The 27,565-nt window shown below is 39.1% G+C and overlaps 1 protein-coding gene across 1 annotated transcript in view; it reads left to right on the top strand.

The window, feature by feature from the left end:
* Positions 1–27,565, top strand: part of GABRG3 (gamma-aminobutyric acid type A receptor subunit gamma3) — a 380,486-nt gene that overhangs the window by 321,215 nt on the left and 31,706 nt on the right. The window contains exon 6 of the mRNA XM_088145007.1: positions 9,654–9,791. Coding sequence (XP_088001133.1) covers positions 9,654–9,791 — 138 coding nt within the window. The remainder of the gene's footprint in view (positions 1–9,653; positions 9,792–27,565) is intronic.

Genomic DNA, 27,565 nt, shown 5'->3' with positions numbered 1-27,565 from the left:
AGTACAATCTCATCCAGAACAAGGGATGAAAAATCCCCACATCCAGGGGCCCCTAAACCCTTAGTCTTGCTAAAATTAAGTTGAAGCATATTTTTTCCCATCCAGGCCCCCACAGCCTCCAGATACTGCAACAAAACTTCCACAGCATCACTTGGCTGGCCTGGGGTCTAGATAACCTGCTTCCCCAGAGTTTTTTGAAGCTGCAGAGCAACCACCATTTCAGCCACCTTCCCTAAAAACAGAAGGTTGGAGGCAGAATCCCCTTCATGGATAACTGCCTTGCCGTGGCGAAGGGGCTTGCGTAATTCAGTGAAGCCATGAGCTATGCTGTGCAGGGCCACCCAAGACAGGTCATGGCAGAGAGTTCTGACAAAATGTGGTCCACTGGAGAAGGAAATGGCAACCCACTCCAGTATCCTTGCCAAGAAAACCCCATGGACAATGTCAAAAGGCTAAAAGATATGACACCGGAAGATGAGCCCCTCAGGTCGGAAGGTGTCCAATATGCTACTGGGGAAGAGCGGAGGGCAATTCCAAGTAGCTCCAGAAAGAGTGAAGCGGCTGGGCCAAAGCCGAAAGGACGTTCAGCTGTGGATGTATCTGGATGTAAGATCTATGAATCAAGGCAAGCTGGATGTGGTCAGACATGAGATGACAAGATTGAACATCGACATCTTGGGAATCAATGAATTAAAATGGATGGGAATGGGTGAATTTAATTCAGGTGACCATTACATCTACTACTGTGGGCAAGAAACCCTTAGAAGAAACGGAGTAGCACTCATAGTCAATAAGAGAGTGGGAAAGGCAGTAATAGGGTACAACCTCAAAAACGACAGAGTGATCTCAGTGTGAATCCAAGGCAAACCATTCAACATCACAGTAATCCAAGTCTATGCCCCAACCATTGATGCCAAAGAAGCTGAAGTTGACCGGTTCTATGAAGACCTACAACACCTTCTAGAACTAACACCAAAAAAAGATGTCCTTTTCATCATAGGGGATTGGAATGCTAAAGTAGGAAGTCAAGGAATAATCGGAATAACAGGCAAGTTTGGCCTTGGAGTACAAAATGAAGCAGGGCAAAGGCTAATAGAGTTCTGTCAAGAGAACAAGCTGGTCATAGCAAACACTCTTTTCCAACAACACAAGAGACGACTCTACACATGGACATCACCAGATGGTCAATACCGGAACCAGATTGATTATATATTTTGCAGCCAAAGATGCAGAAGCTCTATATAAATAGCAAAAACAAGACCAGGAACTGACCGTGGCTCAGATCATGAGCTTCTTATTGCAAAATTTAGACTTAAATTGAAGAATGTAGGGAAAATCACTAGACCACTCAGGTATGACTTAGATCATATTCCTTGTGAGTACTGTACACAGTGAAGGTGATTAATAGATTTAGGGGATTAGATTTGGTAGACAGAGTGCCTGAAGAACTATGGACGGAGGTCTGTAACGTTGTACGGGAGGCAGCAACTAAAACTGTCCCAAAGAAAAAGAAATGCAAGAAAGCAAAATGGCTGTCTGATGAGGCTTTAGAAATAGCTGTGGAAAGAAGGAATGCGAAAAGCAAGGGTGAAAGGGAAATATATAAGCAACTGAATGCAGATTTCCAGAGAATAGCAAGGAGAGATAAGAAGGCCTTCTTAAATGAACAATGCAAGGAAATCGAAGAAAACAATAGAATGGGGAAGACTAGAGATCTCTTCAAGAAAATTGGAGATATCAAAGGAACGTTTAATGCAAAGATGGGCATGATAAGGGACAAAAAAGGCAGGGACGTAACAGAAGCAGAAGAGATTAAAAGAGGTGGCAAGAATACACAGAAGAACTATACAAGAAAGATCTTAATGTCCCTGATGTCCACGCTGGTGTGGTCACTGACCTTGAGCCAGACATCCTAGAGAGCAAAGTCAAGTGGGCCTTAGGAAGCATTACTGACAACAAAGCCAGCGGAGATGACAGTATTCCAGCTGAGTTATTTAAAATACTAAAAGACAATGCTGTTAAAGTGCTGCACTCAATATGCCAGCAAGTTTGGAAAATGCCACAGTGGCCACAGGATTGGAAAAAGTCAGTTTACGTTCCAATTCCAAAGAAGGGCAATGCCAAAGAATGCTCAAACTATCGCACAATTGCACTCATTTCACATGCTAGCAAGGTTATGCTCAAAATCCTACAAGCTAGGCTTCATCAGTATGTGAACCAAGAACTACCGGATGTACAAGCTGGGTTTCGAAGAGGCAGAGGAACTAGAGATCAAATTGCCAACATTCGCTGGATCATGGAGAAAGCACAAGAGTTCCAGAAAAACATCTACTTCTGCTTCATTGACTATGCAAAAGCCTTCAATTGTATGGATCACAACAAACTGTGGCAAATTCTTAAAGAGATGGGGGTACCAGACCACCTTACCTGTCTCCTGAGAAATCTGTATGTGGGCCAAGAAGCAACAGTTAGAACCAGTCATGGAACAATCGATTGGTTCAAAATAGGGAAAGGAGTATGACAAGGCTGTATACTGTCATCCTGCTTATTTAACTTATATGCAGAGTACATCATGAGAAATGCCAGGCTGGAAGAATCACAAGCCGGAATTAAGATTGCAGGGAGAAACATCAACAACCTCAGATATGCAGACGATACCACCCTAATGGCAGAAAGTGAAGAAGAACTAAAGAGGCTCTTGATGAGGGTGAAAGAGGAGAGTGCAAAAGCTGGTTTGAAACTCAACATTAAAAAAACTAAGATCATAGCATCTGGACCCATTACTTCCTGGCAAATAGAAGGGGTAGAAATGGAAGCAGTAACAGACTTCATTTATTTGGGCTCCAAGATCACCGCAGACGGAGACTGCAGCCATGAAATTAAAAGACGCTTGCTCCTTGGGAGGAAAGCTATGGCAAGCCTAGTTAGCATATTAAAAAGCAGAGACGTCACCTTGCTGACAAAGATCCTCATAAACAAAGCTATGGTTTTTCCAGTAGTAATGTATGGCTGTGAGAGCTGGACCATAAAGAAGGCTGAGCGCCAAAGAATTTATGCCTTTGAACTGTGGTGCTGGAGAAGACTTAAGAGTCTCCTGGACTGCTAGGAGATCAAACCAGTCAATCTTAAAGGAAATCAACCCTGACTGCTTATTGGAAGGATCGATAATGAAGCTTAAGCTCAGATACTTTGGTCACCTAATGCGAAGAGAGGACTCTTTGGAAAAGAACCTGATGCTGGGAAAGATTGAAGGCAAAAGGAGGAGAAGGGGAAGGCAGAAGATGAGATGGTTAGATAGCATCACTGAAGCAATGAGCATGAAACTGAGCAAACTCAGGGAGGCAGTGAAGGACAGGAAGGCCTGGCACGATATGGTTCATGGGGTCACGAAGAGTCAGTCACGACTTAACGACTGAACAACAACAACAAGGAGGCAGAATGAAAATTGGCCAGCATGATCAGGTTCCCCAATGGTTTATTGAGGAACGGGGTGAACTACCACCTCCTTAAGAGTCAACAGGGCCACCCCCTCTGTCAAGGATATATTCACCACCTCCAAGACCCAGCCTCATGTTATCTCCTGGGAAGCCTTAGCTAACCAGGGCATGGGTCTAACATGCAAGTGGCGAAGCTTCCAGTTCCATAAAGACCAACAGAATCAAATTCATCCCGCATAATCAAGCCAGACTGAGCCTCAGCCACCTCTGTAGGATCAGCCAGAGTCCAGCTAGGAGAAAATCCAAGTGATTTTGTCTGACAGATGCCTGGCATATTCTTCATGGTGACCCTGCAAATGAACCACCAGCTCCATCTTTCCTAGGAGAATTCACATCACCTTAATAAGGCTCTCAGATGGCTATCCACAGACATAATAAGGGTGAAGAAATATTGCTATTTCACTGTCCTTACCTTGCCACCACAAGGTAAGCCTTAATTGTGGCTCTAGCTTATGCTTCATAAAGTCCACTCCTCATTGTCCTTCAGCAGTGCTCTAGACCTCTCTTCTTGCATTTCATCCCCCTCTGTAAACCAGAGAGAGACCCAGGATCCAGAAAAGGGGAGAGGCTGCATAGGCGTAATCTGATCAAAAGCCTCAGCAGCCCTCTCATTTCAGGTGGTGACCAAGCCTTTAGTTAGAATGTGCAACAGACCTTCAGAGACAACCCCAAGCTCCCTCTGGAACCCATCAGGCACCTGGGTGGACTGATCAAATGGGTCCAGCCTCCCTGCAGTATGGAGCAGCTCTGGGGAACTCCAGGGCAACCAAGGAAGTGACCTGACCATGACAGAATTATATATGCTGGTGATTATACGCTGGTGATATATCTGGTTGGAAGCTGCTTAAGTCTTGTCTACAAATTAATTTGTTACAACACCTACAAAAGGGAAGGATCAGGAATGAGAAAGGCACAGAGAGAGAGTAACAATCACTACCTCTTGAGAACTACTTCAGCAATTAGGTGAGACTATCTAGCCAAGTATAGCTTAGTATGGAAGAGTTTCACTACTCTGGAGGAGATTCTTATCATCAGAGGCTACTTGAACATTTTAGTTGGATTTATTATGGACAGACCCTTCCACATATGAAGCAAGGGTGCTCTCACTGAGCTCTGTGCTCTCCAAAGGTTGAGGTGCAGATGGAAAAGGTTCTTCCTTTCAAAATCTCATACAGCTGTATCTGCAATTGTCTTTAAAGTGCTCCCAAGATCTTTGCTGATCCCAGCACATTTAAAAAACTGAGCCTGAATACACTGGAAATCTATTTATCATACTTTGTAAAGAAAAGGGTTTGGGAAAGGGGAAATGCCTTACCTTGACTATTAAATCACTGAGTTGGTATCAGTAAAAAAAAAGAAAAAGCACAACCTAAGTCTTGTCTACAAATTAAATTGTTACAACACCTACAAAAGGGAAGGATCAAGAATGAGAAAGGCAAAGAAAGAATAACAGTCACTACCTCTTGAGAACTTCTACTTCAAAATGTTTTCTTTAAATAGGGGAAAACGGGACTGTGCAAGGATGGCCTAGAAACCTAGCGCAGTGAGAGAAGTCTCAGACGTTACAAGCTCCTTGCAATATGTTGCCATGAAGAATAATTTTCTGAACAGCCTTTATAGTTGAATTAGCTCTGATGGACTGAACAAACATAAAGAATAACATGCCAGAAGAATAATGGAAGGATTTTGTGCTATTTGCATTTTGACCGACCACCCACCTCATTTGGCTGAAGAATAGTTGAGACTCCTATCATTTGCCAGCAGGAAATCAGAAATGATTGTGAATGAATATATGAAATCCACAGGCAGGGTACAGGCCCAGCAAGCTTTTACTGGTTGGCAGGAGCTCATCAGCACAGCCTTTGATTATGACTGAGACAGAAATGTTGGGAAGGGTTTCCTGTAAGCTGTTTACACAGCATGTATACACAGCCCTTTCATACTTTAAAGCATGTGAACAATATTTAACAGAATGTTTAATTTTTAACTTGGTGGAAACAGCCTTATTCCCCACTAAACCTGGCAATCCTACACGTGTGATAATTGTTTCCAGTCTGGGTGGTGCTGGATTGTGGGCACAACAAGGCTAATTATGCCAGCAGCACAAACAATGCGCAATTTGTGATATTTGGCCATGGAAGAATGCTGGTGTTCATAATGTATGATAATAGTTAACTGCAATAGAAGGGAGAATGCCAGGATTTCAGAACTACATCCATTACCTCTTTTTGAATTATATCAGTGTGATAGGATCCCAACACGTGTGACAAAATAGCTATTTGATCTGCCATAGAAACCCAGGGGACACTATACCTAAGCTACTTTTGGTCAAATAAAGTCAACATCTATGTAGGTGACCTAGCACAGGAACAGTGATTGCTCCTTTATCCTTATCCTTTAACTGTTATATCTCACTTAAAAGAATAACTGTGGCCATGGGAGAAAAGTATGCATGAAAGCGCAGGAATGATGATGAAGAGATGAAGAAAACTATATTTAATCATTTTGTCCTAAGAACAGTGAAGATACCCAATTTTTATGTTTATTTACCCAATTCACACTCTCTGAGCCTATGTGAAAACCAAAATGATACTGTTTAGAATTTTGTGGCACAGTCTGTAAGTTAGAAATGCCCACAAAAATATGCACTTTAAGACAAAGAGTGCATAATATTATATTAGAGAAAAGTTGCAAAAAGTACATGTTCTAAAAGTGCATACAACATGAAACAGAAAAGTTGCTCTATATAAATATATACAAAGTTATATGCAAATCTCCCCATTATCCCAATTTATAAAGTGATGCAGAACAAGTGAGAAAGTGAAATATTGAGGAGAATGAACACTGACAGATTTAACCACCATTTAATTATTCTCTATCAATGATTGATTCTTTCCCCACACCTCTCCATTAGGGCCAATAGAGGGAAAAAGCATGACATTCAAATAACTAAATTTGTAGCAAAAATACAACCTATAAAAAGCTAAATAGAAATGAAGGCTTGACTCTAGCTTGGTAGAATAATAGAAAAGTTCTTCTATTTGTTCCCACATGATATCACAGTATATAATGAGGCAAAGGGGCTTTGACAAAAGATATACAAGAAAAGGTTAAAGGAGTCAGATATATTTCACCTAGAAAAGAGATTAGGAGAAGAAGTAATAATCATTTTAAAATATTAGTAGAACTGAAGTGTAGGTGATAGAACAGATTAGTTCTATGTTGCTTTAGTGAGCAAAACCCCAAATAATGACTTCAAGCTAAAAGAAAGGACACAACAATGAAACACTGGGGGAATTTCTACATGGAAAATGAGTTTTGACAATCAGAGAGCCTCAGAAGAGGCTGAGGCATGGCAATTTATTATGAATACTGTAATATTCTGTTATTCTGTGGTGGTAACAAGATATACTATATGAAGTCTAAAGATCCTGACAATTACATCAAGCTAAATTGGTGTTTCCCAACCTTGGCAGCTTTAAAATGTGTGGATTTCAACTCCCAGAATTCCCCAGCCAGCATGGCTGGCTGGAGAATTCTAGGAGTTAAAATCCATACATCTTAAAGCTGCCAAGGTTGAGAAACACTGATCTAAATTAAGAATTCAGTTAATAGTTTTAGTACTTCTGTTCCAAACACCCACATGACTATAGGCTCATGACTTGTTATAAATCTTATGGAAGTGTTTGTCTTGTGATTCAGTGCAGGTGGCCTATGCTATTTACAAGATGGTGATTTCCCATTTTGCATCATCACAGTTGTATGACAATATTACCAGACAATTCTGGTATGTAAATATTGTATAGCGATTTTGGCTCATAACATTTGTACTTCCATTTGATTATTCTTGAGCTCTAAATCCACTGATGGTTCAATACAGTCTTACAGATTATCTCTCATGAGCTAAAAAAATATAAACAAGGTTAAGGGGTTCCAATTAATGCAGGAAAGGTAGAAATAAGTGATGCTACATTGAAAATAAAGTGAATTTGAATCCTAAAATTCTTCAGGGAGATATAAATACTGTAATGCATATTTTAAAGCCCATTTGCAAAACTATAAATCTGTTAATATAATCTGCTAAATTATCTTCTTGGCCTTTTTACCAGTTAATAACATGAACTATAAATAGTTTTGATTCATACTTGAAAGAAATCTACAATATGATAACGGTGACTCTGTAATATTGATTGAAAATAAATGAATGCCGCACACCAAAGACACTTATAAATAATTTTAAGAGATAACAGATTAATGTCTTGTGGGCATCTCTTGTGCTATAGAGCAACTTGAGAAAATGGATTAATTAAATATAGCAAGAGTTCATAAAATGTATGTGAATTATTGCATATACACTTTAGGAAAATAAAGATAATTGTAATTAGAGCAAGGAGTACAAGGTACAGTCTACAAATTTGGAAATTCCAGAAGTGTTTCTGCAGCCTAGATAAGTTATTTAAAGTACAAAACTGTATACAATTATTATTTAGATGAAGTAGCCTGCTAAAGCTGAGAAGGTGAAGACTTGCATTTAAATTCATAGAAAAGTTTGAAATATTTGATTGGACTTCATAAAAATCCTACAGAAAGCTGTCTTAATCAGGCAATGGTTGTTTGTAGCCTGGTACTCTTGTGCAGGATTCATTCCCAACTCTGTAATTCAAGATCTTTTTTAGCTGGGGATCCCAATGTCTGTAACCAGGGGAATCATTTATGAGTTAATGCAAATAATCCATACTACAATGGCACACATCTGCAAGATACACTGAACTGAGGGCCATTAAGGCAACGGGTAAAGTAATCCATATGTTCTTAGAGGGCTCTGACTTCAGAGCCTTCAAAAAATCTCTAGCAACTGATAAGTACAGTTAATGTGATGATGGAGTCATGTATGCTATTCTTGCTTCCATTTTGTTTTACATTCTTTTCTCATAATGAAAATATGGGGAACATTCATTTATGCATTTTCTATTTATTATCTTGCTGCTTTAACTGGAAATTTACCAGCTTTGGGGTCCTTTAGGACTCATGACTCCTGCTCGAAGAACAGGTGGCAGTTGTGGCTAGGAGTGTCTTTGTGCAACTTTAGGTTGTATGCCAGTTGTATCCATTCCTGGATCAGGAGACTCTATTCTCTGTCACTCATGTCCTGGTCACCTCCTGGATCGAGTACTGTAATGCGCTGTACATGATGCTGTCTTTGAAAAACATCTGGAAGCTACAGCTGGTATAAAATACAGTGGCACAGGCAGTTATGGGCACACTAAGATCAGTGCATGTTATACCTCTGATCTGCAAGCTGGATTGGTTGCCAGTTTGCTTCCAGGTTCAGTTTAAAGTGCTGGTTATGATCTATAAAGCCCTACATGGCATGAGGCTGGATTATTTGAGGGACTACCTCTCCCCAGTTACATTTACCCATCCCATCAGATCTGGCAGAAGGGGCATGTTATGGGTCCCATCCCCAAAGGAGTTTCATCTGATGCGACCCAGGAGGAAAGCATTTACTACCATGGTACCCATCTTCTGGAACATCATTCTCCCTAAGGTTAGATTTGCCCCAACCTGACCTTTATGAAGTCCCTGAAGACATAGCTGTGCAATCAGGCCTGGAGATCTCATCGAGGTGGGAAGCCTGTGAGATGGCTGTACTGTTTGTGGCAGTCTCCTGCATTTTTTATGTCTTTGGTTAATTGGTTTTAATTGTTTAATTTTATTTATATGAGTTTTGTCTTTTGCTGTTTTAACTTGTAAGCTGCCTAGTCACATATGTGAGATGGGCAGCTATAAATTTAAATAAATAAATAAATAAGTTTTCCAGAGGACATATAATTAGGCCTATAACCAGTCTAAAGGCTTATATGGTCCTAAAAAAAAAACTATTACAATGAGGAGGAGGAGGAAGGTGGAACTATTACTATTACTACTACTATGCCCTAAGGCCTGCTTAAGACAGTAGCAGCAGCATGCTTTCCAATGTTCAGTATGTTTCATATCCTCTTAGCCTGTAGAGGTAACTTGGCATCTTTGCATACAGTACATTAATGCGGAAAAGCCATTATGTTTTTCTTTAGCCTATTTATTCAGTTAAATAGTGTATAGTTTTTACATTATGAAATGTTTACCAGATATTTGATGCTGATTTTTAATTTACAGATGGCTATCCACAAGAAGAAATGATTTACAGATGGAGAAAAAACTCAGTAGAAGCTGCAGATCAGCAATCTTGGAGACTCTATCAGTTTGACTTCATGGGACTCAGAAATACTTCTGATATTGTGCAAACATCAGCAGGTAAACATGAAATAAATATGAATTTCCTGTTCTGAAACTTGAGAGATTCATTGCATCTATTTTTTCTGCCTAGAATAACTTGTGATCACAGTCAAGAAAACACAACAGTCTAGAGTACGGATTTTCACTATCTCAATAAATATACATACCTGCATGAATAACAGGAGGCAGGAGGAGAAACCCAACCCCTTAATTCATGTGGATAATTTTGAATCAGTTTGGAGATCAATTCATCAAAAATTACAGAGCTATAGCCTCTCATGGGGCATATTACTGATAATGGGTTACAAAAAGGTGGTGGATAATTTAAAACAACATGTGTCAGGTATAGATACCCAACTAGATTTGTCAGCTCTTCCTAGAGATACGTTTTTGAGTAGTCATTCTCATTTTAGACCAGCAAGTTATCTAGATCAGATAACTGTTCCCAAATCTAGAAACCTTAAGGTTCTTGGGAAACTTAGATTAACCTTAGCTTGTTTTAATGCACTACCAAGAGCTGTACTTGAAGGAGGTTTTAGGAAAATCCCCTATTCTTCAAGAGTGTCCTTGTGGTAAAGGGATGGTGGAACACACAACACGTATATTACTTTACTGTTCATTCTGTAAAGATGCATGGTTACATTTTATAACCCCTTTATTAACTAAATTTTCAGATCATCAAATAAAATCTTTATTATGGTAATAGATTAGCATACAAATCTATTTTATGAACAATTATTGTTAGCTGATCAGTATAATTCAGTTTCGTTGGTCAAATTTTGTTTTATTCTATAAATTCTGTAAAATGTATTGCCATCAATTACATTGATCGTTTAAACATGGCTGTTTATTTTATTATTGTTTTTACCAAATTTTATTTTATAATATTTTGGTTTAATTTATCCAGTATATCTTAGCCTTTATCCTTTTCTAAATGTAATACTGATCACTGACTGTAATAAAGAATTGAAAAAGGACTGACTGAAAAAGCCAAGTTTAGATAATCCTTGCCTCCTACATTGAGCAGGTGATGACCAATTCACTGTAATACAAAAATCATTTACATCCTACTGTTATAAATGCATGAAACATGGTAGTTGTATATCCTAACGTATTTAATTTATTTACTTAATATATTTAATTTATTTTTATTATACAATGTTTATAGCCTGCTCCAATCCAAATAGACTCTGGGCAGGGTCTAAATTCTCTATTCCAAAACAGATGTAGATGCTGTGATAGAAAAATCATAGGAAATGAATGGAATGAAAGTAAAGAAACTTTACTTTCATACTTCATACTTTATTACTCTAATTAATAATTAGACTTCATTATTGTTAGCCATTATCAGAAAAGGGATCATTATGTTTAAAAGAATGTCATGGAATTGGAAAAGGCACTAACATGCCTCTAAAGGGACTGGAGTTTCTTGGTTTCATAAACTTTAAGTTGACCATTCAGAGGGGTACACTATATGAAATGAACAAAGTACCCAAATGAATCTACTGTTTGACATGCCAATTCCAGCAAACCTCTCTTCTCTACATGCACATAAATATGCAGACAATGTGGGAAGACCCTTGAAAGATCCCGAGCTGAACTTTCAGGAGGACCAGTGCCTCACTGCTTCAAGCAGCAGGTTCAGAAGGATGCTTGGTTTCTTCACAGGGGTTTTGCCAGCCCTAGTGTGGATCTGTGAATAGAGAGGTCTCTTTTCTTTCCTTCATAATAATAAATTTAGAGGACAGGCGTCACCTAATTAAATAAAAATAGTAGAAGTATTTCTCCAAATTATTATTTGCTTATATGATTCACTATCAGTGCCTCTTAGTTCAGTGTTTCATAAATTAATGGACAATTGACAACTATTGACCTTGACAACTAAGTGAATGTTCATTTGCAGAATCAGTATATTTTTGATAATCAGATCTGGGTGTAGCAACCAGCTTCAAGTGCAGCATTTGATCATCTAGTGGTATCTAGCTTGCTGGTATTGTAGCAAAATCTTGGATTAGATAGATATTGGTTTGACCCATCAAGATGATTCGGTGTTGCTCATGTGGCAGACCTGTCCATCTGCTAAATCGAAGAAGAGTTAGGATTTTAATACACATTATGTTGCTATTTGAGAACATATCTGCATGAAGGCAATTCACTGTGTTATTTCTGAAAATGGGATGAATAGCCCAGCTTATTGGGTAATCTGCAACTTTTGATAGATGCATTTTCAAGTCAGATATAGATTTCAATCTTATAAAAATCTGTCACTGTCATGGAGAAATCCAAGTTTAAAAAAAGTGAATTGTTTTTTTTTATTTCTGTCCATCTGTCTTTTCACTTGTCTTCCATTCTCCAATCCTAATTGCTTAATAAATACCCAAATAAATATTAATTTGCAGCAGCTTTTTAAATTTCTGCCATTCATTGTTGATGCCATTTTTCATTTATATATGATAGTAAGTCAGTTTTAAGATGTAGTCAAAAGAAATGGCAGGTAGCAAGATCATTGATTGTTGATTGTTGTTGAACAGCCCAGAGTATATTAGCTGAACTAGTTAAATAATACATTTCCATGATTATTTAATCTTTTCTCCAGGGTTTGGTAGGATGTGTTTTCCTCCCCTCCAAAACATTTTAAAGGCTTGGAAAGTTGCCAAGGTAATGAATGCTTTTCCCCCCATTGCCCTTATCAACAGACTTTAATTTAAACTTAATGGAACTCATTTTGGCTCCAAAGAAAACTATTGTCCAGTCTGAGAGTAAGTGCAAAGTATGCATGGGGATCTATGGATTATTAACCATTCTAGAAATCAGAATTTATTTAATTTTGCTCAGGGAGGGGTATCCACTCTTATTAAAGGTTAAGGACAACTCTGGAAAGAGATAGTCCTACCCCCATCCCCACATAATATTTTTATGTCTTAAATAAACTCAGGATGGGAAGAAAAAAGAAAAAAATGCCACAGTTCTCCAGATTGCTCTGCAGGGATCCTTGAGTAGCTCATACAGCTACAAACCTTGTAACACAGGGACATGAAATAATGTCACATCGAAATCTCTCTGCTTTAAGAGCGTAAGGAAAGGTGGACTACATATATCATTCTGAAAGCCATTAAGACAAGATAATGCTTCAAACAGATGTATTCCTGTTCCATAAACTATTTCTCTTCTTTTCTGGTTGCTACCTACAGCTACACATCTCCTTTGACTTCTGCATTCATAAGAAATACCCTAAGATGCAGTGGTGGTCTTGGGAATTGTTGGAATCCTGGAAAAGAGGGTCATAAAGAGCCCATACAGAAGACTGATTTTTTATAAGGCTTTTCCCTTTTTTGAGCACATGATATTAAGAAAGTTAACTAGGGCACCTCACTGATTGTTTGCCTTTGATACTCTTGTTCCCTTTACTGGAGAGATCTGGGTATTCTGAAAGGGAAAAAATATTGAGAATTTACTTGCTAGAAATAGTCTCTGTCTAATATTATCTATCTATCCCAGGTTTCTTTCTTTTCTTTTTTTTTAATTTACTGAAATTATGCCCATATGAGGGGGACCCTCAAGTCTGAAGTCCTGAGCAGTTACCCAGTTTACCTACTCATGAAGCCATTGCGGCTAACACATATGACATTCTGGAAGATCATAATGTTGAATTTCCCTTGTACACTTTTTCATGCCTTCAGTTCTGGGTCTCTTTGTTGCTGCTTTGCTATCTCCAATATTCTGCACATTTCCACTATGGTTCTTCTTGTTTGCCATACTATATGGATGAGCCAGTAATAGCAGATAGGAGAAATCCATTAGCATATGGGAAAGATGCATAATCTTTAATATTGTGTTTTCATAATACATTAAAAGTAATGAATATGCAGCCATATGGACAACTTCATCCATACACTTAGCAGTTGCTCCTTATAGCAACACCTAAAAGAAATATTATAGCCACATATATTATTTCAGAAAGATATACTTGTGTTGTCAGATATCTATCTATCTATCTATCTATCTATCTATCTATCTATCTATCTATCTATCTATCTATCTATCTATCTATCTATCTATCTATCCATCCCCTGCAATAGGGATGTAACATTTGCAGGAAGAAAAAAATGGAATCAAAAATTGCCGTGTGACTAACTCCTAGGTGTTAAACCCGCCCTTGTATAACTGATAGCTGCCGTACTTGGTAGGTTAAAAAAGTTTTACAAGCTAAGCACAATCAAAAAGTTATAAATGATTCAGAAATTTGGCAGACAGATCAATATATCATTGTAAGTCCTTTAGCCATGACTTGTCAGTAGGAGTCTGGTACTGTAATATGAAGTGACGAATTCTTCAAAAATGAAATTAAACAGATCAAGGTGGGGTTTTTTCCTACTGATGTTGGAACACATTATACTGTAAAAACAAAACACTGACATACAACTTAGTGATATGTGGTGCAAACACATCAATAATGCATCTCAATTGATAAAGACCGGTGCCTTGCTAAAATGGAATAAACATATCACTAAATCTTCTGATTATACAGTTCAGTGATCACTTACAAATGAAGCCATACAGTAATCAAAATGCTAACATTTTATGAGCCACGTCCACTTCTTGAAATAAGGATAAGTTGAGGACTTTTCAATATGCATGTTGAGATATTCATATTTAGCCAAGATTCAAGTTTACCGCTTTGAAAGCAAGGGAATTGTTTCAGGAATTCCCTCTCCCTCCCTCCCTCTCTCTCTCGCTTATAGGCCACAAATAATGATGGTTCAGAGGACATTGAATGTTTAGCAACTGCATCAGTTAGTAATTCCTATCAGTAACCAACCCATCTCCATAATGGACAGACCTTGCAATGTCATTGAATGATCCTCTCTTCTGCAGCTTTAACTGAGAAGGATTACAGTAAATGAACAAACACTTTTTAAAATAGTCTTGGATGTCAGGGACTCAAAGGGTTAAAGCCAAGGGGAAGTAGCAGTCATAGTCTTTTCTTCTCTTTTCTTTGGTCACTCAGAAGTGTGTCAACTAAGCAATACATTGCTGGAGAAGAGTATTAGAAGATTCCTGAAACTTTGGAACAGAAGAAGAGGGTGATTACCAACCTTTGATTCCAAACCAACAGAGCTGACTTTTCCTCCTTCTTCTCAAAGTCATATGGCTAGCCAAATTAGAATGGCATTGTTTTCTGAAATGTGGGACTCTCCTTATATTGTCCTTAAATTCTAATACTTCTAGAAAACTATTGAGACCAGCTTCACAGTTGAAATATTTGAACTTGTTCCTTACAGTAAAGTTTCTTCTTTTTAATTGAGATGCTATCATTTACAACTACCTCTAGACCAACATGGCTAATAGGCCCAATCCTGAGATCTCTTGGGAATTTTCAGCGCCTTAAATGCAGTAGATATAACATTGCAAGCTCTGCTTCTCAACCACATGCTGAATGCCAGCAGGAACAGTATTAGGAATAGTGGAGTCCTAGGTGCCCTCTGAACTTGGTTGTTTGCTTGCAGACGTTTCATTACCCAATTAGGTAACATCATTAGTGCTAGTGAGTGTGGGATTTGCTCCCTGTTTATATACAGTAGCTTGCCCTGCCAGTGTTGGTGTGATTTTCTCCTTGGTAGTTCCTTGATTAGAGTATTGTTTTCTGCTTGCTTGATTGTTCGTCTGGTGTTAATCCCTGCTTATTTGAGTGTTGGCTGCTAGAGAGGATGTGTTTTGGTCTTTTTGTTTCCTTCTTAGTTTTTTATTGTCTGTTTTGAATAGTGTGTAAATGTGGTTTATTTCTGTGTGTCTGTTGATGGCTGATTTGTCTGAATGTCAAGCTTCCAGGAATTCCCTAGCATTTTTAGATTTAGCTTGGTCTAGGATGTTGATAATTTCCCTGTTGAAACTATGATTGAGCCTGTCCATGTGTTGTGAGATTAAGGAGTTTCATCATGTCTTCTGACTGCTAGTTGGTGTTCATGGATGCGCTCTGCTAGTCTTCTGCCTGTCTGTCCTACACGGGCTGTTACAGTCCTTACACTGTATGATGTAGATGACTCCTGTTTTTTCAACCCTGAGCTACATATATTCTCTTCTATTGGAGTATTAGGAATAGTTTCCTGTGGATGGAATGTGGCCATGGATGCAATCAGAATTCCTTCTTCAGCCATAGAGTTTCTTTCAACTTAATTCTTACCTTATCCCATTTAGAAAGCTAATTTTAGGGATAAAGCTTGCACTGTAAATTCCATTAAAAACAATGGGAGAAATAATTCATAGCTAGTATTAACTGTGTTGGAACCTTTGTTATTTTCTCATTTATCATACCTTTTTGAAATAATTAACCATATATGAACCATATTAAATGAACTGTATCCTAGGGTGATAATATCACAGAAGTTTTTGAAGTACCAAAATGGTAATGTAAGACTTTAAAAAATAAAGAAAATGAATCTTTATTTCCAGTGCTGTACTAATTTAAGGATGGCATTTATTCACATATATGAATCCCTGAATATTTTTTTCATGCATGTATAATGAATAGTTCATTTCAGCTTTACAAACTAATTTTTATATAAAAGTCCTAGAAATGTGCTGTAAATTACAGGAACATGGACAAATACTATATATCAGCTTAGTTAGCTAAAGGTAGAAATAGTAAGGTATCTTGAGTACTACAAGCATTGAACTGATATATTTATTTAGAGTACACAGATTAATTATCTTAGTCTTATGAAATCTCCCTATAATGGAGCACACGCTTGCACATGGATACAGAGGAATGCAGCTGGTTGGCCCATCTTTCTTAAGAGGGTCTCTTAAGCCTTTGGCCACAAACCCCTGTTGCTGCACACATACCCTACAAACCTCTCCCACATCTATCTTTTTTCAGACAACATTCCTTTCTGCACCTTTTCTCAGGAGGAAAAGAGAGGTTCCTCTTTTCAATTTTTCTCACCTTTTCTATATGTGGCAAAGTAGCCAGGATACCCAGTAGACTAAGTTCCCTGTCAGAATGAGGCTACCAATTTCAGGAGAAAGAACAAGTTATTTATGATACAGATTAAGGTTAAAGAGTAATTGAGAATTGAAAACAACAGGGAAAAGGGAAAAGAGTTATGAATCCTGCAAGTTTTAACTCACAGTTAATTTTCCAGGCAAGAATACAAATCCAGAAACACACATTATGCATATAGAACAAGAGAGGACTCAATCCATAATATAAAACTTAAAAAAATAATAATGAAATAAAATAAAATAATAAAATAAAATAAAATAAAGAAAACAATAAAATAAAACAGTAACATAGAAGGAGGGGAGGAATCCTGATTCATATCTAGCTCCTTGTTGCTCTATATACAGTAGGTATTTCCTTCTGATTTCCTCAACCCTCAAGTTGGGGCACTTTCTCCTACTTGGTGGGAGCCAGTCTGAGAAGGGATGCTCCCTTCTCCCAGGATGGATGACAAACAAATAAAAACAACAATAAAAGCAATTGTTCTCTCTTCTTTTTTAAACCCACCTGAGAAAGAACCTTTTCTGTTCTTCACGGCTGCTCAGAGTTCAAGTTTCCTGAGCTTTGCTGTTCTCTGCCAACTATCTAGACTGAGAAGTGTAGACTGAGTAGCTCTTTTGTATCTTAATCTTGTCAGGATGAGATTTTTCCCCTTCCCTACATTCTCTAAGGACTTTTCCCATACAGCCAGTTTTTGTACATTAAAGTATATTATTCTTATTGTTATTGTTTACATTTAGAAAGGACTCTTGGTGTTTTACAGATGATTCATAAGAAACTAAATGCAATGAAAAGAATATACAGTGGTACCTCGGGATACGAACTTAATCCGTTCCGTGACTCTGGACGTATCCCGAGTTGGTCATAACCCGAAGCAAATTTTCCCATAGGGTTCAATGTAAATCCGGTTAATCCATTCCGCCCTCCGAATTTGGTCGCAACCCGAGGCAAATTTCCCCATAGGGTTCAATGTTAATCCGTTCCGCCCTCCGCCTGAATTTGGTCGCAACCCGAGGCAATTTCCCCATAAGGTTCAATGTAAAGTACAATCCGTTCTGAAACATATGCATTTTATTTTTACACCACAAAAACATGAAAAACAGTGCAACTGGCACAGCATGAAGAGGGAGAATGGGGTGAGGAGGCAGTTATTGGTTGGAGGGAGGGTCCCCTTCAGGGGTTTCCTCTCTTCTTTGCCTCTTAGCTGCAGGCTCAGTTCTGGGGAAAAACCTGTCTAAAGTCTGTTGTTTTTTCCTGCGCTGCATAACCCTCCAGAAATGAGAGAACACGTTATCGTTCATAAGATTCAGCACTCTGCTTGTCACAGTTCTGTTGGGGTGGTGCTTCTCAATGAAATCCTGGCACTCATTCCATTTCTCCATGATGGACTTTATCGCATCACAGCTCACCTCCTCCCCCTCCTCCTCTTGCTCAGTGGAATGCTCCTCGCCCAGCGCCTTCTGTTGCTCACTCTGGAGCTGAGCAAGTTCTTCTGTGGTCAGCTCCTCCTTATGGTCCTCAATAAGCTCCTCTATGTCCACATCATCCACAAGCAGACCCATGTTCTTGCCCATGGACACAATCTCCTCCACTACCTCTGCATCAGACCCTTCACACTCACGTCCAGCAACACATTCTGGCCACAGTTTCCTCCAGGCTGAGTTTAAGGTCCGGCAGGTGACATCTTCCCAGGCTTTGTCAATGAGGCTGATGCAGTGGAGGACATTGAAATGTTTTTTCCAAAACTCTTTGAAAGTCAAGGATGTTTCTTCAGTGACATTGAAACACCTGGTGAAGAGCGCCTTTGTGTACAACTTCTTGAAGTTGCAGATCACTTGCTGGTCCATGGGCTGCAGAAGAGGTGTCGTGTTGGGGGGGAGGAACCTGACCTTTATGAAGTCGTACTCGGCGTCCATGTCATCCACCAAGGCTGGAGGGTGTGCCGGGGCATTGTCCCTCAGGAGAAGGCACCTTTCAGGCAGCTGGTTCTCAGACAGGTATTTTTTAACGCTGGGTGCAAACACCTTGTGCAGCCATTCCATGAACAACTGCCTTGTGACCCACGCTCTCGCATTGGCCCTCCACATGACAGGCAGTCTGGCCTTGTTCACATTGTGTTCCCTGAATGCACGAGGGGTCTGGGAATGGTACACGAGTAGCGGCTTAATCTTCAGGTTGCCGCTTGCGTTCGCACACAGCAAAAGGGTCAATCTGTCCTTCATGGGCTTGTGCCCTGGCAGTGCCTTTTCCTCCTGCGTGATGTAGGTTCTCTTTGGCATCTTCTTCCAGAAGAGCCCTGTCTTGTCACAGTTGAACACTTGCTCAGCGACATACCCTTCCGCCTTCATGAAGTCCTCAAATTCGTTCTTGTAGGCTTCTGCAGCAGCCTTGTCAGAACTGGAAGCCTCACCATGTCTTGCCACACTGTGGATGCCACTTCTCTTTCGGAATTTCTCAAACCAGCCTCTGCTGGCTTTAAATTCCTCACTTGCTGCGCTGGTAGAGGGGTTTGTCTGCAGCAAATCACTGTGCAGCTTCCTGGCTTTCTCGCAGATCATAGCCTCACTCACGCTATCACCTGCCAGCTGTTTCTCATTCAGCCATACCAACAACAGCTTTTCCACCTCTTCCAGCACTGGTGTCCTCTGCCTCGTTAAGATCGACACTCCTTTTGCCACATTAGCTCCTCTGATGGCATCTTTATTCTTGAGAATAGTCGAGATGGTCGACTTCGCCATCTTGTACTCCAAGGCCAGATCAGTCACACGATTGCCACAATCGTGCTTTTCTATAATTTCCTTCTTCAGCTCGATCGTCACTTTTCTCTTCAGAGCCTTACTCCCACCAAGCCTGCTCTGCATTTTCTTTGGAGCCATGCTAACACGCACACCAAAAACCTTCGCAAAACACCGCAAAACACACCACAAGCCTCACCAAACGTCTCCTTGCTACTGCGACCTTGCCCACAGGAAGCCGCGACCGCGTGGCAGCAGGGAAAATGGCCGCGGATCCGGTTCGTAAGTCGAGGCGAGTTCGTAACCCGAGGTAAATTTTTCCTGCCGAAGCTGGTCGTAACCCGAAATGTTCGTTAGTAGAGGCGTTTGTATCCCGAGGTACCACTGTAAATTAAAGGTCCACAAACTAATGAATAACACAGAATAAAGTTAATTTATCCAAATCAGACCAAGACCGGGTCCGGGCCCAAATACCTTCCTGAAGAGCTCTGTTCTGAGCAACCTCTAGAATACAGCTCGGGTGGGTGCTATCTGACATCTACTGGGAAGTCGTGGTGCAATTACTGAAAAGCATCACTTTTGAGCCTTGGGTCCCCTCACCTTTCTAAAGTGGGATACTGCTAATAGTTTGTTTTTCCAAGTCAGTTGAACTTGTTGGGCTGATTCCAATGAGAGAATGTGATCCTGAAGATAACTAGGTGCCAAGTCCCATAGGGCTTTATAGGTTAGTATCAGCACTTTAAATTGCAGCATCCACCTGCTGTTCTAGCAGGAACCTTGAAGAACCAGGAGAACGCAAGCTACAAACATCTTCTTTCAGATAGTGCTACCCCATCAAGAGACAAAAAGTATTTACTTCCATATTTACTCTGGGCATTTTTGTCTCCTCATTTGCAATATGAACAACAAAATTGTCATGGTTCCAATTCTAGCCTAGGCTGCAATTTTAGACAAATTTACCTAGAAAAAATAATCAGTTTGGTGAGACCTTACTTCTGAATACAGTATCAATATTTTTTATTCATTGTTCAAATAAGTGGCTTCACTGAAAATAATATAATAAAAGAAAAAGATGCTAAACTAGTGTGTGCATAAACAAATATATCTGTTATATAATTCTTTAAAATGAACATCTGTGCTGTTTTTTCACTGCAAATCCTAAACTATATGTTAAAGCCATTTATTTTATGAATATTAATCAGTCTTATCTGTTTATAGAATGTTACTGACATTTTTCAAAGTCCCACTGGCTCCCACTGAGTCTTAATGGCACAATAAGACAATGCTTGTCATACGAATGAACTTAATTGGATAAATGCTCTGGGGACTGTGAGCCTTTTATCAGGACACAATTTGAAGAAAACCTGGTACACCACACATCAATGAGGTTAACATCTTCAAAAATTTCCATCTGATTAGTCCAAATTAGTGCTAGCTTATATTTAACTTTAAATCCAAGTATACAGTCTAGCATGAGTGTGAGCACTGTAAATTTGTACCACAGGAGAAATTCAATACATAGGGTTGAATCCCTTCTGCAATGAACGGTAGCCTCATCACTCATGCTCATATCAAATACATGCTTCCTTCTATATCTTTAAGCATCAGTGGATTTGTAAGGCTATGCTCAGGCAAGGAGCACAGTCTTATTTTAGAGTTCTGTGACAAACCCTTATGTGCCATCTGAGGGGTCCAGTTGTAGAGATAGGGGTCCTGATTTGCATTCTGTGGTATGGGAAGTGGAGAATTTAGCTGGACTGGGCCAACAGCTTTCAGCTTCCCTAAGGGCTTTACATGATTCCCCACTTCCGACTTCCATGTATTGAATCATGGCTTTCTATTAAAAAGTACATCAACTGCAGCTGAACATGGAAAGTTGTGGCTTTGCAACAGAAACCAGCCTACTTCTACCTCATTGGAAATACATAAGATCAATTATTGAGGGCCAGATACTGGGTATCTGGCTCTAAAACCTTGCAGTCTTGCCTTGTTAGGGTTAATATTTTTCTTTCCCCATAAATATCTGATTTCAGGCTTCAACATGCTGGATAGAATGGTTGTAAAAACCTTTGCTAGGAAATCAATCTGACTTGGGGGGAAAAAAATCTCTCCTCATTGCAACCATTACTCATGGGTTTCCTCTCCTTGGGGAAACTAAGTTGAAAATAAGACAGCACTCCTTGTTCAGATCTGCTTTCTTGGGCTTTCTTGTGGTTTTGCTAATGCTTGTGGCATTACCTATTACATTAGACATAGCAGGGAGACTACAGCTCTAGCATCTAAACTAATACCTATTTTTTTTCCAGCCTGACACCATCCAGATATGCCAGGATTACAATTCCCATATTGGCTGGGAATTCTGGCTGCTGCAGTCTCACCAATCTGAAGGACATCAGATGGGGGGGAAGATGTTTCATATAACAGAACTGAATGAAATGTGTCTTTTTTTTTTGTTTCATATATTAATGTGTTCTTTACAAAATAAATTCGGGCAGGGATTATATTCAGTATAATTGTTTAAGAAAGTTCAAGTGGCATAAGACTTCCTGGTCCTTTTTTTTTTTCCAGTGAATTAGCTAATTATGACAGTAGACACTGAACAACAACAATTATTGATTAGCAATTGCTGTTGAGATCCATCAAATACAGCTGAGTGGCAATTTCAGGGGGTGCCTTCACAATGGGTAGGATACGCTGTAGCATTCAGGATCTGATCCTTTTGAATGATAATTGAAACAATAAGAATTGTCTGCAAGACTGAGAGACCTTCAGCAAGATGATCCTGCTTCTCTACTCACTCTCCTAGCTGTTTTCTTTCCCAATGATCTATTCTATCCCTTTCCAATCCTCCTGGTCATTGCACTGTTTCTACCAGCCCCTCCTCTCCTTATCAGATGGTAATGAAAAATTACCTTTTCTGTTCTTTTAAAAATACAGTTTGTGAAGTGGACCCACTGAACACACGGAATTGCCTCCTGTCCCCATTCAGCTATATGTATCGCTTGAGCTCTCTCTGAATTCAGCAAAGGTCTCCTCTGCATAGATAAGCATAGGAGTGTGCTATTAAAATGTAAATTAGCCTCAGCATCCCTGTTAATTTTAATGTTGTCATTTTGCAGCTATGCTAAGTGTAGCACTTGTGGGCTACGTTTTCAGATCGCTGAATCTCTCCTTCATTTGCATTCTTATTAAAAGCGTAGCTATCTTTAATATAATGTACCACCATTCTTGTTATGTTCTAAGTAAGAAGAATGTGTAATAAAAATGTAAATATGGAAGCATTTTAATCTATTACAAAAATGACTGTGCTCCCCAAAAGTCATTCTTCAGTACAGGAATTTGCTAAATCATTTGATTACAGCAGCTTCTGCAAGTATGCACACACACCTGGGTATTGTAAATGAGAGATGCAACTATAGCATTCTTCAACCTCAAGCTCTGTAGATATGTTGAATCATCCAGTGATTCATTATAATGGATGATCCCAGTATATTCAAGCATCAGATATAATATATAATAAACATGATCCACTGGACAGTTTCCATTCAACTCACTTTTCTGACTTGCAGAAGGCAATGCTGTGGAATGAAGGTGGTCCATTGTCACATTTTCTCAGCTACAGAGTTAAGATTCCTGTCTTTTTTGTTGTTATTGTCGTTGTTGTTCCTTGATCCTTTTCCTGCTCTATCTAGCAGGTCTAGTTCTAGTTCACAACCATGTGCAGCTAACAATTAAGAGATTCTACCCATTGAAGTTTAGTGATTTCTTTTATCCAAACATGGAAAGTTTGTTTCCTGATTAGCAGTAAGTATCTGTTTGAGTCTCACACACTTAATGGAAATTTAAAGGCAGTGATTTTTCATGCCCGGTGAAATGTTTGTTAAAATATATCTACTTGGCAATGCAATTATCCGAAGAGGGTTAAAAGACATTTATTGTTTAGCAAGTTAGCTTAGCAGCTAATGGTCCATTAAGAGAAAACGTGAATGGTATTTTAGATACAGTGCACAGTATCAGAAAGTGGTAAAGGCTATCTAGTAGTTTCTGAGCCTCAAGTGCAGTCTTACAAGATTTTTGCTTTATCTGAGAAACATTCCTCTCTTACCATTGTCCTAGGAAGCACTGTCTTTGTTTCTATTATAATCTAGCTAGACATGTTTACCCTCCATATTTTCAAGAGAAGCAGAATTTTATTCAACTGCTTATGATATCATTTTTGTATGCTTGACCTGGTCATGGTGAAATATTTTTGTAGCTAATAATGTCTATTGAGAATTCCTTAAGCTGAGCCAAGACAGTTCTTTTGAAGAACATTGTTGACCGTGAAAAACACTGTTGATGGTGCCAACATTTTTTCCCCTGTCAGTGACTTTTCTACACAGCTCCTGAAATTATTTCTTTCTCATCTGCATTTCCTTCAGTGGCTTGCATTCCTTAGTTGCCATCAGTGAGATCACTTCATTGCCACATTTAATTGGCTATGAGGTATTGTGCCAGAATCCAGTTTTGTGGATCATACTGGAATACCAATGTGGCTATTCTGAGAAGGAAGAAACAGCCCCAGGAGGAAATGTCACTGAATCAGCCACAGCAAGGGCATGGAATGGGGCCAATTCATATTTGAATTAATGCTGCAATTCTATAATTGCTTACAAGGGAATAAGTATTATTCTGTGTAAGCATTTATAAAGTTTTCTGGTTAACAGTTTATCTGAAAAATTATTTCTCCATCAACATTGCTGGCAACAGGGAAGATATAGTCCTTCTCTCTGTCCTTCCTTCCCCATCTATTTCTTACTCTTCATTCTAGCCACAGTCTATACTATCCCATGCTAACAATCAGGCAACCTTGTTTTAGCCAGATTTACAAACAAATTGCTCCCATAATTTATAAGACCAAGGATGAATAGAACTTCAAAACTACAAGAACAAGCCATGTCGTGTTCATTATTTCACTATATATTTTTCCAAAGCAGGTAAATCTTTACACTAAGCCTGTGAAAATCCTTCATCCTTTGCTCTATTATATTAATTTGCTCATGAGTAAAGATCCACTTGAAAGCTAGGCAGGGCTGCTAGTCAGGACCCTCCTGATGCCTTCTCTGTGTGTGTGTGTGTCTGTACAGAAGACACTTTTGCTAAGAAGGCTTCAAAACTGCTTTCTGCAAGCACAGAAGACCTTGGGAGAGCCTGAAAGTTGTTGTTGTTGTTTAGTCGTTAAGTCGTGTCCGACTCTTCGTGACCCCATGAACCATATTGCGCCAGGCCTTCCTGTCCTTCACTGCCTCCCTGAGTTTGCTCAGTTTCATGCTCATTGCTTCATTGATGGTATCTAACCATCTCATCCTCTGCCGTCCTCTTCTCCTTTTGCCTTCAATCTTTCCCAGCATCAGGGTCTTTTCCAAAGAGTCCTCTCTTCGCATTAGGTGACCAAAGTATCTGAGCTTGAGCTTCATTATCAATCCTTCCAATGAGCAGTCAGGGTTGATTTCCTTTAAGATTGACTGGTTTGACCTCCTAGCAGTCCAGGGGACTCTTAAGAGTCTTCTCCAGCACCAGAGTTCAAAGGCATCAATTCTTCGGCGCTCAGCCTTCTTTATGGTCCAGCTCTCACAGCCATACATTACTACTGGAAAAACCATAGCTTTGACTATGCGGATCTTTGTTGGCAAGGTGACGTCTCTGCTTTTTAATATGCTATCTAGGCTTGCCATAGCTTTCCTCCCAAGGAGCAAGCGTCTTTTAATTTCATGGCTGCAGTCTCCGTCTGTGGTGATCTTGGAGCCCAAATAAATGAAGTCTGTTACTGCTTCCATTTCTACCCCTTCTATTTGCCAGGAAGCCTGAAAGTAGCTGCTTCTATATCATGGACCCCAACACTATTTAACAGAAAACACTCTGCATTGAAATATATATGATGAGGCTCATGGTCCAATTTTATTTCATACAATGCAAGTGCTACCTTTGAAATTTTTCAAAATTTTATCTCTTCCTTCTGTATAAGAAATCAAATCAAAGTATCCTTCCTTCAGTCCAATTTTCTGTCTTCCTGATTGATTTGAGGCAAAACTTTTTAAAAAAACATATAAGTACCCTCATGGAGATGCAGGTGGGGTTCACAGCTTCTTTGGGTTGGAACCCAATTTTTACTGGCATGTCAGCTGCCACATTCACAAAAGTGAGTAGGCTAAGATTTGAGTTAATGTAATTGAAATGGATTCAGTGAAGTTAATATCACCATTCTGTATATTGAATTATTTCTCCCATCTATCAAGTTATACATTACAACTAATCAGCAACTTCTAGAGGGACTGGAGACATAGAGTCTTTGGGAGTCAAACTGAAAATCTTGGCCACAGTTTATCATTGGATATAGATACTTAGTGGAGAAAGAAAAAGATGCCATCTCTGGAATATGGAATTTACAGTGATCTCTGAAATTATTTCACATTGTCTCATCTTAAAGCAGATGCTCTTCTCTATATCTCTGCCCACCAATTCAAATGGAAATACGCAAATGCTATTATTTGCTTTAAGTAGAATTTTTTAATGGATTGGTTACTTATGTTAACAGGAAGAAATAGGTCATGCAGAACACAAAAATAGCACGCGGTGCATAAAATATACAGGAAGGGATAAAACAAAAATTATTTTAGTAATAACTGGTTCAGTATGAAAATAGAGTTTAAAACGAAATAGCTGGTCAGCATATTACTGTGCTTAGACCAACCTTATCCAAGCTGACAACTACCTGTAGAACAGTAAGTAAATAATTTACTGAATAAGTCTCCAGACTATTTCAAGTATCAGTAAGAAAAACTATTTAGATAAAGTTGCATATATCAGATCCCTGAATGTGTCTATACACAAAGGCAATTTTAACACTACCCCTCTTTTCTGACCACACCCTTCTTGGATTCAAATAGCTAATGTCATCATTCATTGTTACTATGAATCAGAGAGAAAAAAAAGTAACAAAATTATTTCCAGGACCAAATGGGATGGCATATATCAATCATAATCACTCAGAATAATAGAAAAGTGGCTGTAGAAAGAGCTGTATATAGAACTGGGGTGCCGTTCTTTGAAAAAAGGAAAGTGTAGGGTTGGCTCTACTCTTGGGCTCAGTGTGCTATTTGCATCAGGTGATAGACATTACAGCACAGCATTGATTATTGCTAACTCTTCCACTTCAGTCCCTCCCGCCCCAGCCAAATAAAATAGTGTGTTTGATCAATTGCAACTCCAATGGGGTTCTACATACAGAACTGGACAATTCATTTTTGCTGCAAATAGCAAATATCGTAGGACAGCTATAGGGCAGCCTAGAGACGTAAGAAGATCTCTGCTGCTTCAGACCAAAAATAGGTTAAATCCTGCTGATCTTTTCTTGTATGGCTATTTGATTTGGGTTGGAGAAGTGCAGAGAATCATGAGCTGACAGCAAGGAGAAACATAAAACTAATTAATTGTGGCCTTCTGGTGATCAGCCACATTTTTGCAGCCCCAATATGGTAACCCACCACCACATGGTATAAATCCACAGCAATGCTTTTTAAAAAAAATCTTCTTTGTACCCCTCTTGAAAGTACTACATTATCTGTCTATCACTGCCTGGTTTTTGAGGTTTACATTAAAGATCTCTAGATCTCTAGATCTCTATTGTTGCTACAGCAACAATATTTTTAACTTTGGTTGAAGCTTCATCCAACTCTTTCTACACCATGGAATCATTGTCTCATTTCCCACCTTTGCCTCTGATTTATTTGCTCCCTTTATATCACACTGCCAAATGGGTGCTCTATGCCCATTTCCCCAAGGAGAAAGACTTGATCCAGGAGATTTCCTACCTTGTAAGCAAATAACTATTTGGGAAAATTCTAAGTATATATTTTATTCAGGAAACCTTAGATTTGTTCTTCTCCCCCCCCCCAAATAGATTATCAGATGTATTGCCCAATAAACCCTAGATCCCAAACAAAGCTTTGGCAGACAGTGACACTATTTGGGATCTGCTGAAATGAATCCAATAAGTATCCCTTGCTGTAATACTGGAT

Source organism: Python bivittatus, unplaced genomic scaffold, assembly GCF_059951505.1.
Source record: "Python bivittatus isolate LINGU-HERP-01145 unplaced genomic scaffold, Pbiv_v1 ctg000350_np1212, whole genome shotgun sequence".
Classification (NCBI taxonomy): Eukaryota; Metazoa; Chordata; class Lepidosauria; order Squamata; family Pythonidae; genus Python; species Python bivittatus.
Note: the sequence above shows the minus strand (reverse complement) of the source record. Positions and strands in the feature narration are given on the sequence as shown.